This window comes from Nannospalax galili, unplaced genomic scaffold, assembly GCF_000622305.1.
Source record: "Nannospalax galili isolate Female #2095 unplaced genomic scaffold, S.galili_v1.0 scaffold1892, whole genome shotgun sequence".
NCBI lineage: Eukaryota > Metazoa > Chordata > Mammalia > Rodentia > Spalacidae > Nannospalax > Nannospalax galili.
Genome location: NW_008331144.1, coordinates 314,289 through 326,555, shown reverse-complemented (window position 1 = coordinate 326,555; position 12,267 = coordinate 314,289). Strand labels below are relative to the sequence as shown.

The 12,267-nt window shown below is 49.3% G+C and overlaps 1 protein-coding gene across 4 annotated transcripts in view; it reads right to left on the bottom strand.

The window, feature by feature from the left end:
• Positions 1-12,267, bottom strand: part of Foxp4 (forkhead box P4) — a 56,083-nt gene that overhangs the window by 29,569 nt on the left and 14,247 nt on the right. For all 4 annotated transcript variants that reach the window (XM_008823110.1, XM_008823091.3, XM_008823093.3 and 1 more), the window contains exon 2: positions 5,771-6,008. In XM_008823110.1, coding sequence (XP_008821332.1) covers positions 5,771-5,992 — 222 coding nt within the window. In that variant the 5' untranslated portion in view covers positions 5,993-6,008. The remainder of the gene's footprint in view (positions 1-5,770; positions 6,009-12,267) is intronic.

Sequence of the window (12,267 nt, the reverse complement as noted above, 5' to 3'; positions counted from 1 at the left end):
TTACCAGTAAGGGGGCTGGGCATACTGAAACGGGGCAGCCAGCAGGGGACTCTCTATCCAGCCAGACTGGCCTGGCAGCCAAGCTGGGTCACCCCCCAGCCTCTGTTTAAACAAGCTCCCAGTCTGCTGTTGCATGGAAACCAAGCACTGAAGTGACGTGGCCGCTCTCCTCAGCACTGTTTGCTTCAGCCTAAAGTCCTGTCACCCGCCTGACTTCTGACTTGCCCTGTCTCGCTGTCTCTTAACTCATTACTCCCAAAGGCCAGGACTGCATTTCCAGGACTTGTTTACCCAGAGCAGAGAGGCAGGGACCGATAGACAAAGGGAGAGGGGCTGGGAGACACAAGGATAGGACCAGCAGATCATCTGCAGACACACTCTGTCAAACCTCTCCCTTGAGTCCCACTTGGGGCAGTTCCTTCTTTACATTTTTTAAAAAAGATTTATTTTATTTTATTTTGGTCTTTTTTAAAAACAAATTTATTTATTATGTTTATTTTATGTGTATGAGTGTTATGCCTGCATGTAGGTAAGTGCACCGTGTTGTGCCATGCCTGCGGAGGTCAGAAGAGGCCACTGGATCCCCTGGAACTGGAGTTACAGAGAGTAGCTGCCATGTAGGTGCTGGGATTTGAACCCAGGTCTTCTGCAGGAACAACCATGTTCTTAACCACTGAGTCATCTCTCCAGCCCCCTTATTTTGTTCTTTTTGAGACAGGGTCTCCCTGTAGCCCCAGCTGGAACTCACTATGTAGACCAAACTGGCCTCGAACTCACAGAGATCTGCCTGCCTCTGCTTCCCAAGTGCTAAAGGTTTATTTATTTTTATTTTACATGTATGAGTATTTTGCTTGCATGTATATAAGTGCACCACATGCGTGCAATGCCCTCAGAAGTCAGAAGAGGGTGTTGGATCCCCCTGGAACCAGTGTTACAGGCAGTCGTGAGCTGTCATGTGGGTGCTGGGAACTGAACCTGGGTCCTTGGCAAGAGCAGCAAGTGCTCCTAACCACTGAGCCATGTCTCCAGCCCCTTCTATCTTCTGACACAGGGTCTCATACAGGCTGGTCTCTGACTCTGTGTACCTAAAGATGACCCTGAATTTCTCAACCTCCTTCCTCTACCTCATAAGTATTAGGATTACAGGCATGTCCAGCAGGGATACTTGTGCTTATGTGTGTGCATGCACATGTGTGTAGCTGTGCTCACCTCTGCAAGTGCATGTGCTGAGGTCAGAGGTTGACATTAGGATATCTTCCTTAATTGTTTCTCTACCTTATTTTAATTTTATTCTTTTGGGACTATCATACGTGCATATAATGTAATTTTACTCATATCCGTCCCTTGGGCATCTGCCCCACCCCCACACCATTCACCTTATTTATTATTTTTATGTTATGTGTATTGCCTGAATGTATGTAAGTGCATCAGTGTCATGCAATGCCTGGGGAGGTCAGAAGAAAGCGCCAGCTTTAACCCCTGGAACTGGAGTTAAGGACAGTTGTGAGCTGCTGTGTGGGTGCTGGGAACTGAACCCAGGTCTTCTGCAAGAGCAACCAGTGCTCTTAACTGCTGAGCCATCTCTCCAGCCTCATCCACCTTAATTTTTGAGACAGTCTCTCACTGAACCTAGGCTTATCACTTTAGCTAGACTGGCTATCCAGTCAGCTACTGGGACCTCCTGTCTCTTCCACCCCACTCCTACTACTATGCTGGGATTACAGGTAGGTGCTGAACATCCAAACTTAGGTTCTTGCATAGCAAGCACTTTACCCACTGAGCCATCTCACAAGTTTCCAGTGTTGCTTGTTTTTTTTTTTTTTTGAAACAGAGTCTTACTACAGAACTCAGGCTAGTCTAAAACTTGAGAACCTTTTATAAAAGAAAGTCAGGGAACCAGAATACCTGCTGCAAGGAAGTATGTTTTGGACATGACAGGAAAGCTGTACTTAGGAAACCTCCACAACATGGAGATTGCCTAAACAAGACCTGCATAATGACACCACCAGCTCACATGTCAACTCAGATGAGGAAATTTCACAGGATCCCATGTCTAGATGAAGAGCTACAGACAATCAATGGATACTGAGGGAAGGAGAAATCAGTTTTCTCCAGAGACCAGCTCCTCGAGAGATTATCTAATCCCAAGTGGTGATTGGTGCCCAACACATGCACATGTGAGCACCACTAAATGGACTCAGCGTATTTCATATTTATAAATATGTATGTTTGTATATGTAACAACGAAGAAGAGGACAAGAAATTGAAAGGGTGGGAGGTGGAGAGTCGGAGGGAGGAAGTGGGAGGGGTAGAAATGAAGTAAATACGATACTCATGTATGAAATTCTCAAAAAAGAAAAAAATACAAACTTGACATCCTCTTGCCTCAGTGTCCTGAGTGATGGAACTACAGGCATGCGCTTCTCAGTTTGCATTTTTCTTGTTTATTTGTGTGTGCATGTGTGTATGTGTGTATGCGTGTGTGTGTGTGTGTGTGTGTGTGTGTGTGTGTGCAAGCACGCGCATGTAGGCACACGTGTGGAAGTCAGAGGACAATTTCTGGCAGTTGATTTTCTCCTTCCTCTGTACATTCTGGGGATCAAACTCAGATCTCAGGCTTGCTCAACAAGTGCTTTTATACACTGAGCCATCTCACCAGACCTGCTTTTCTTCTTCTTCTTTTTTTTTTTTTTCCGGTCTTTTTGAGACAGGGTCTCTCTGTAGCCTCAGCTGGCCTGGAACTCACTATGTAGACTAGGCTGGCTTTGAAGTCTCAGAGATCCTCCTGCCTCTGCCTCCAGAGTGCTGGGATTAAAGGCAAGTGCTACCACACCCAGCTTGAAAGTTGTCTTCTAAGGGCTTCCTGCTTAGGGCTGAAGGGGAGGAAGAACCAAGAGATCACACTGGTTCACCCTATCAATAGGAGTATGTGTTTTGTGGGGACCAAGAATTGCTGCCCTGGAAGTTCTCCCCTAAAGCCTCATTCATATATCTGGGATGAAGAGATGAGTCACAAACTGTAGTTCATTTTCATTGAAAATTTCACAATTTTAATTTTACAAGGTTCTTTTTCACAGTTTGGAGCCAATGAAACTTTTTAAATCTCACATATTTTCCTTGGCTGTGGGCACTTCGCCCATAGTGAGCCCAAATGGATAAAACAGCCCTCTGCCTGCCTCCAAATCCCCATCCCAGGTTATTGGTGAAACAGATATAGGATTTTCCAGGACTTTGGGATAGTCCCCAAAACAAACAGGAATAATTGGAACGTGGAATGGACATGGTAAAACCCGGCTCATGTGTAGGGCAGGGCCCAGAAACTTGATCAGTACAGACAGTTCCATCTCTTCCCCACCCAAACATCTCCACAGCTACTCAGAGGCCTGTGTTTAAGCCTCATGGCAGGCTTTTTATTTTTTAAATTGCATTTTATTTTTTATTTATTTTATATTCACATGCTTGAGTCACAACGTGTATGTGTGTGTGTGTGTGTGTGTGTGTGTGTGTGTGTGTGTGTGTGTGTGTGTCTCAGAGGACAACTTTCAGGAGTCAGTTGTCCCCTTCCACCACATGGGCCTGGGGGATCTAACTCAAGTTGTCAGGTTTGATGCCAAGACCGAACCATCTTGCCAGCACCAAGCTTTGTTTTTTTTTTTAAATAAAGTTTCCAGTTTTGGCATCTTCCCCTACCTCCTGCTGCATTTGAATTTTTGCATCGTTCTGTTTGCAAAGAGATGCAGGAGGGAGACAAAACAGCCAAACAAAATGAGTGGCCTTGGAAACTTCTAGTGGGGTACATTTTGTTGTATTTCAGTTGAAAAAAATTAGGATTCTATCCCCAGCAGACAGCACAACTCAGTGAGTCTCTTCTCCCAAAGGTCCTGCTTAAGGAGACTTGAGAGATGCCCAATTCCCAAGGACCATATCCCTTGGAAAGAGGCAGGTCTTCCCTGCCCCCATCTCTATTGCTGGCAAGTGATTTTTAAAGTCTTCCATTCTGGGAGCTGGGAAATAAAGTGCTAGTTGTGCAAGAATGAGGACCTGAGTTCGGACCCCCAGAACCCTCATAAGAAGTGAGATGCAGAGCACTCCAGCAACTGGAGAGGCAGAGACAGGAGGATCTCTGGGGCCTGCTGGCCAGCCAGTTTAGCAGAATTGGTGAACTCCAGGTCAGTGAAGAGAGCCCGTCTCAAACATAAGATTGATAATCCAAACACTTGGGAGGCAGAAGCAGATGAGATTGAGGTCAGCCTTGTCTGCATAGCGAGTTCCAAGCCAGCTGGGGCTACAGGGAGATCCTGTCTCAAAAACAAACAAATCAACCAAAAGATTTGAGGGCTAGGGTGATGGTTCTGTGAGTGAGGCTGCTGACACCTGGGTCCCATAGTGGTGGAAGGAAAGCACTGACTCTAAAAGCTATCCTCTAACTTCCATACATGTGCATGAGACAGACAGACAGACACACACACACACACACACACACACACACACAAATACACCAAATAGATAAAAAAATAAATGTAGTGAGAAAAAGTAGAGAATGATTAAGGAAGACACCCAAATTCACATGCATATGTGTACGCACACACAATACATATACAAGATTTTTTAAAGTCCAGTGCTTTGTTCTCACCTACATGAATAATTGTGAAAAGGGTGTCACACCTGCCTGCTTCTGGACCTAACAACCCAGTAATTTAGTGGCAAAGGTCACTGGGACAGGTTCCTTCCATCCCTGTTTTGAAACCCCCTGATCAGCTTAGAGCACATGAGAGTCACGTCTAGTCCAACCTCCAAAGCCTTAGGGGTTATAGACTGGGGTACTGTATGGAGGAGGAGCCCCAGTGTAAATGTGAGTGACAGCGGTGTCCTGGAGGGATCATGAAGGCCCTGGGTGTGGAACTAAGACATTGTAGGGATGCCTGGTGGGAAGGGGCATGTAGGAGCCTCCTGTTCTACCTTCCCAGTTGAGCCCCCAAGGGCCAGGCCACCAGTAGTAGTTTGAGGAGCAGAGTCAAAGAGAAGACTCCCAAGGCCAGGACTGGCTGAGCTGGTTCTTCTGAACTCATCAAGAATGACATCCCCCCACTACTCAACCCCCTGGGTGGGGCTGGAACCTAGAGGATCTGCCCACTTATCACCCAACCAGGTTCTCGACCCTAGTGCCCCTGGATCTTCAGAAAGGCAATCCTGAACTCCTGAGACCCTGTACTTCAGGGTACAGATGAGAGGTGAGAAGAAGAAAGGGAACAGAGTGAGTTTCTAGTGTGAACCCTAAAAAGACAGGCCTGCCTTTCCCCTCCCTCCCTAGGCCTCTTCCCAGATACATCCCAGATTCCCTGGAAGTTCAGTATCTTCACGGCTCAGACCGGGACCTAGGTAGCAATGAAGATGAGGAACGATTCACAATGCAAATAAAAACACCTTCTTTTTACACAGCACCCCCTTCAATCCTGTTAGTACAGCCCATTTTGCAGCCATGTGCCTGTACGAACCAAAACACCCACCCACTCAAAACAGACTCTCAAGCCTGCTGCCCAGGGGGCTGAAGGGCCTTAGGCATCCCTTTCTGGGACTGTTCCAAGCTTCATGAACTTGAGCCTCCAGCCCCTTTATGCTTCCCAGGCTCAGGGGGGTCACTAGAATTCAGGAAGTCCAGAGGTGCCACACCCTGGAGGTAGGACTTTCTCAGGCTGCTGGGCATGAGCAGTGACATCCAGGTGGCCAGGAGAATGAGGGATGAGGCCTGGGGAGGCGAGGCTGCTCCTACCTGTTGCTGTTGGAAGTGCAGGAGCTCCGCGGGACTCATCTCGCCGTTGCTGTCACTAGCAGCATCTCTGCCCGGGCAGTCCCTGTCCCTGCCGGCACTGCCTGTGGTTGTGCCTGTGGTTCCTGCACCACCGCCGCCATCAGCCTGCCCAGAAAGGCTGCCCACTCCGTTCTGACCAGATGGAGCCGACCTGATTGTCTCCGAGGCAGATTCCACCATCATGTCGCTCTATCTGGACCTGGAGAAGAGACAAAGGAGGAGGGGCTGAGGCTCAAGGATAGATGGGCAGGGCAGGTTCTTATCCAGGACAGCAACCCAAAGTGCAACCCCCCTCCCAATAAACACCATTACTCAACATCACACATCACACTCCCTCACCCCCCTTCTCAGTTCTGGGGTGTCTCTTCAATTTCCTAGGGGCTTCTCCTGGGACCCTTCTAAATGTCATCCCTTCTCCTAGAGGCCTGGTTTAGAGGCAGATCTACACTGAAGCTGGGTCTCCCCCCCCACCCTCCCCTTTTGTAGGTATTTCCTCCCTCCAGTAGGAGGAGAATGGGGGAAGGGAGGATAAGTGGTCCTCTCCCCTCCCCTCAGGGTCCTAAACCTGTTCTGGCCTCTTCCTCCAAGAACAAGCAACCCTATTTGTTAGGACCTACCAGACCGCTTTCCTTCCAGAGCAATGGCCTTGGCCTTTGAAATTCCCACCTAGACAGGGAGCTCCCTGGGGAGCAGGGGGCTGCTTCCCCAGGACACAGAAGGCTCTAATCAGCACAGTAATCTGCCTGCCTTTTAGCCCCTATGGGAGCCAGGCACTCCCAATCAGAAGTGGGGTCAGCAGTGAAAGGCACCCTGGGCCCACCATTCACCTTCAATTCTAAAGCGCTCAGGCCAACCCAAAGTAGATACTATGTCCTATTCATCACTACCCACAGCTCATGAGTCCTCCTCACAAGAACTGTAATTACCACGCCCATTTCACAGATGCAAAATCATGCTGAGTGTAGACTTAGTGGTAAAGAAGCTAGCAGGCTGGATGTCCTAGGTTCAACCCCTAGGACCCTCCCTCCCATGAGGTGAGTGGTATATAGACAAAAAAGCAGAGTGTGTTTCTGTAAGGTTTTAGTTTCCATCCCTAGCACTGAAGGAAGGAAAGAAAGGAAGAGAGGGAGGGAGAGGAAAGGAAAGGAAGGAAGGAAGGAAGGAAGGAAGGAAGGAAGGAAGAAAAATTAAGAAAGAAAGAAAGAAAGAAAGAAAGAAAGAAAGAAAGAAAGAAAGAAAGAAAGAAAGAAAGAAAGAAGAAAGAAAAAGAAAGAAAGCCATCACACCTGTAATCCTAGAGTTTGGGAGGCTGTGGGAGGAGGAGTTCCAGGCCAGCCTGGGCTACATGAGAATCCCTTCAGCTCAGCAGTTAAGAATGATGACTGCTCTTGCAGAGGACTGGAGTTCAGTTCCCAGCACCCACATCAGATGGCTTACAACTGCCTATAACTCCAGCTCCAGGGGATCCGATGCCCTCTTCTGGCCTCTGTGGGTACCCATGCAAATGTGCACATACACTGAAAGACAGACAGACAGACACACACAAAGTAAGTCTTTAAAAGCCAAATTAATTAATAGTCTGGTCCCTTATCCAAAGAAGAGGGTCAATGTCCAAATCCCTACTCCTTAGACACGTGTCTCAAGGAATTTCTGTAAATTCTTCAGAAAGAGAAGGTAGTAGAACAGGCAGGTCAAAGGCAGGGAGTAGGAGGCAGAGGCCAGAGTTTTCTTCTAGTAGCTATGGAGGTCCAATATCTTCCCAGCTTGTACACATAGACCTCACTGAAGGTGGGGGAATTTAGTGCAAAAACTACTCTAAAGCTGAGTGATGGCGCACACCTGTGACCTGGAATCCCAACACTCCAAAGCAAAGAGATCACAAGTTCAAGACCAGCCTGGGCTCTGCATTGAGACTTCATCTTACCTCCCCCTCTCCCCATCTCACACACAAAGTCTTCTCCAATTTTACAGGTTCCCTAAAACAACGGCCACTTCACAGAAACACTGACTTCATTTAAAGGGACCGTGTATCGTATGCACCATGGATGGGTGACACATGTCTCAAACTCCCTAAATGTCAGTTTCTTTGTCAAGGTATGAATCTCAGCCTTAAGAACTCTAAGGAGTTCTTTAAGGGCAAGTAACCCCTCACGGGCCCCTCTCTACTCACCCTATCATTTGAACCTCAGGATCTAGCAAGGCCAGGAGAAGCCAGCCACACCCCATAACCACATGGTCTCTCTCAGCCAATAGAAGAATGAAGACCTTCAGGTAACAGATGGGGAACTGCAGGAAGTAGCTGCGTTACTTCCCCACTTCCTTCCAAGGTGGAGGCCCCCAGCAGCATCTTCCCATCCCTACTTTGTGGCCTTTTCCTCTCTCCCCTGGGCCACCTGCTGTCTTTATCCCTCCTGGAAGAAGGAGAAGAGAGGGTATGGGGGCAGGTACAGGCAGAGGGGCCATACTACTGTTCTGAAAGCTTTTCTCAGTTTGTGCCTCTGGATGTCCTGTCATAGTGGGTCAGGGGCTGGGAGGCGGGGGAGGCGGGGGGGGGTATCTTCCTGGGTAACCCTGTACTCTTGATGTGGTCCATGTTAATCTCAGCAGTGATGGCTCTCACTCCTGAGCAGAAAGGCGCTGGGCCAAGGGTAGAATGAGAATGCGGGTGATGGTTTGGAAGAGATTGAGCACTCAGTCCCAAGCCTTTAATGGTTGTGTCAGCCCCAGGGTTAGTAAGCTGCCAGATGATGGATGGGGTGGGCTCTGGCCTCCACCCACCACAGCACAAGGCTCCAGCCCCCTTCCCTGAAGTCACCCACCCTGAAACTTACAGGAACAACTTTCTCCGACTCAGTCCTGGGCTTCCGCTGGGGGATGGGGGTGTGGGGAATGGGAAGGCAGCAGGAGCCCACTCCCCACTTTCTTCTCTCTCTCCCGCAACCCAGCTCTGCTGGGGTAGTGAGCAGCTGCCAGCTCAGAATCCCAGACAAGCGGCTCAGAGATCTGAGAACTCCTGGGCCCCAGGGGACAAAGACAAGAGCCTCAGGGGTGTACATACATGCAGAAGAAAGCAAAAAGAATGTGGCAGCTACTTCCCCTGAGGGAGAGTGGTCCCCTCGAAACATTCACAGGAACACCATAAAGTTGTAGCTCCGACAGCAAGTTTGGAAAAGGGAAGATAAAAGGAAGGAGGGTGCCAACAGGTGTCCTTTTCTTTCTCATCTTTTTTTGGGGGCAGGGGAGCAAAGCGACACCCAGCGAACAACATAATTGCTGCAATGTGGCGTGTAATAATAGCTATTCAAGGGCCGAACATTCATATTAAACAGGGTGAAGCAAGCCTCTCATTTGCATGCTAGAGATTATATGCATTTGAAAAGTCATTTCCGCAGGGTGTCTGAATGGCATCAATTCCCATGGGGTGTGCTCTGCCCGCCCCCTCCCCCACTCCTGGGGCCATCGCCCACTGACACACACCCATATACCTCCTTCTCAGCTGCGGCCCACCCACCAATACCGGCTCCTCAAACCTGCAGGGCTGGAACTCCCAGTCCCTCTAGGAATTGTCACCTCTGCCCTGGGACACCTGCCTGCCTCCAACAGCTTCCCGCCTTCCCACCAGCCTCTCCAGAGGGTGTTGCAATAGCACTGGGGTGTTCCCTGCACTGTGGGTGAGCCCGCTCTGGTGTCTGGGGCCCAGCCAGCAAGAGACTGGGAGTAAGATTTTGAGATTAGTGCCTAGTAACTGTGAAGGAGTGGGAATGTCACTGGTGCCCCTCATGACCCTGGCTAGGAGAGATGGTGGTAGCCTGAGCTCAGTCACAAATCAGCTATGATTCCTTTGCCTTCTTTCATCTCTGGGTCTCAGTTTCTCTTCTCTCCATGGGAAAATAGTTTGGAGAGCTCATCTGACTTGGGAGTTCCAGGAACAATACTTAGTACAGTTGGTAGATGCAAAGTCCTGGGATTTCAGTGGCTGCTGGGAGCCACTGAGAGGCCACTGGACTCAAAGCCCTACTTCCTTATCTCAAAGGGCCCCATCTGACATGGTAGTGGGAGACCCCTGTTCCCTCCTCTCCCATCTTTCTGCGTTCAGATATTCCTCCCCGCTCCAACTCCTGTTACCCCTTTCCTTTGCAAGGGGCAGATCAATGCCCATGGCAGCAGGGAAGGGGAGAAGCTGAGGCTAGACCACTTAGCTCCAAGTCCCAGTTGCGTGTCCTTGGGCAAATCACCGGGAGACTCTTTCTTCTGTACAACAAGCCCACACACCCTAATGTGGTGTTCATGTCTATAATCCCAGCACTTTGGAGGTAGAAGCAAGAGGATCAGGAGTTCAAGACCAGCCTCAGCTACATACAGAGTTAGAGATCAGCAGACTCTGCACTGAGCCCCCCCCCCAAAATACCAAGGAGGAGGCACCACAAATTTTCAGGTTTTTTTTCTTCTAGAATTTGCTAAAACTCATCCTTAATTCCAACATTCCCAGACCACTCTCTCATAACACATTGGGAGCAGTGATGGACCAGTTATTTGGATGATGCAGGGTTTGTGGGAGTGATGTAGGGTTTGGCAGGGGATCTGGTCCATACGTGGGCAACTCCTTCAGCCAGGGGCGCCATGGCGTGGCAGAGACTCCAGCAGACGCCGTCGGAAGCTGGGTCAAAGCCCTCACAGGGCGCAGGAAGTGGAGGGACCTCTGTGGCCGTCCCGGGCTCCCACTTCCCCTGAGGCTTTGGCCTCCACGATACACCCGGTTGGGAGCCAGCCTGGTCCCCTCCCGGCCGGAAATGACGGGTTGCACCTACCTAGGGGCCAAAGGGGGCACTCAAGGCCCGGGATGCTTTTCCGGGAGCAGAGAGGAAAAGAGACCAGAGTCCCACACTCGGACAAACCTTTTGTGCTTTTTCCGCGGGCCCATATGGCGTGGGGAGTATTAATTACCGTCGCTTTTTAATTAACAATCGTTTAATCTGAGCCGTAACATTTGCCACGACACCCTGCGCCTCGCCGCGAACCCGCGCCACCCGCCCTGCCAACTCATCAATTAATTTTTATTGACGTTTTCTTCCCCAAACAGGCACAATACCAGGGTTTTCCAATTAACACCTCCGCGATCTCTAATTAGTGCAATTAACAGACTGATGGATGCCCGGAGTTTACCCGCGAAGGAGGGAGCTGGAGCAGCGAGGGGGCGGATGTGCGCGCGCAGCTGGGGAGGGGACAGGCGGCGGCTCTAAAGGGAATTAGACGGATGGGGGTGGAGCTAGCGAGGCGGGGGCGTGGCCTCGGGTCACCTGTGCCCAGAGTCACTGGGTCCTTCCCGGCAGAACGTGGCACCGCTGAGTGCTTGACAGATTAGAAGTTGGGAAACTGGCGCTTAGTTACAGCCTGATTACAAACTTGCAGGGCGACTTGGGGAAAGTAAGTGAATGCTCTCTATTTATAACTCCAAAGAGAGATAAGGAAGCAGGTTGCAATAGAGACAGATAAAACATCCTAAAATATAATACCACAGTCAAAGAGCCTGGGAATGAACCAGACCACAAACCCAAACCATGGGCTCTCAGGCTCAGTACCTCAAGATCACCTTGGAGTGCTTATTACTGGGTCCCATTCCCAGAGGTTGGAATTCTATATAGGTCTGAAGAGGACCTGGTAATTGATATTTCTAAAATATCTGGATATCTAATATCTGGAATGGTCGTGGATGCCTTTAATCCCAGCACTCAGAGGCAAATGGATCTCTTGAGAGCAAGGCCAGCCTGGTCTACATAGCAAGTTCCAGGCCAGCTATGGCTATAGGGAGACCATATCTCAAAACAAACAAAAATACATGAAAAGTTCCCAGTGATGCTGATTGCTTGTTTGAGACAGTAGGGATGAGCTTCCTGGTGGTCCGAAACTAGGTGATGGACCTTCAAGGCCCTTCATTCACTCAACAAGCATTTAGGGCCCAATTAAGCTAAAAACTGTGGTTTAACCACAGGATCTGAAGTGTAGTTCCCTACTGAGCAAGAAGGCAGCTGGTGATGGTGAAGGTCCCAACCCCTTCCATCTTCCTCCCTGAATGTTTATTCTTCAAAGCTTGGCCACTTATGGAGCTTCCCATCCCCCTCCATGATTAGGTTGGAGCAAATCACATCAGCAATGATGCTTCATCCATCCATAAGTTCAAAAGGTATTTAAGCTGGTACAATGTGGCAGGCTGCATACACAGATGGGACATCTTGTCATTCTGGAGTGTTCCTTCCCAAAAGGGGCAGCAAGTGATAAAGACACATGATTAAGGCCTTTAATCCCAGCACTGAGGAGGCAGAGGCAGGTGGATCTCAATGTATTCAAGGCTAGCCAGGGGTACCTCATTAAGACCTGGTCTCAAAAACAGAAGACACATAAATAGCAGAGCTCTGATAAGATAAATTCCATCCAGTGTTGAATTCAGGGAATAAATGGGG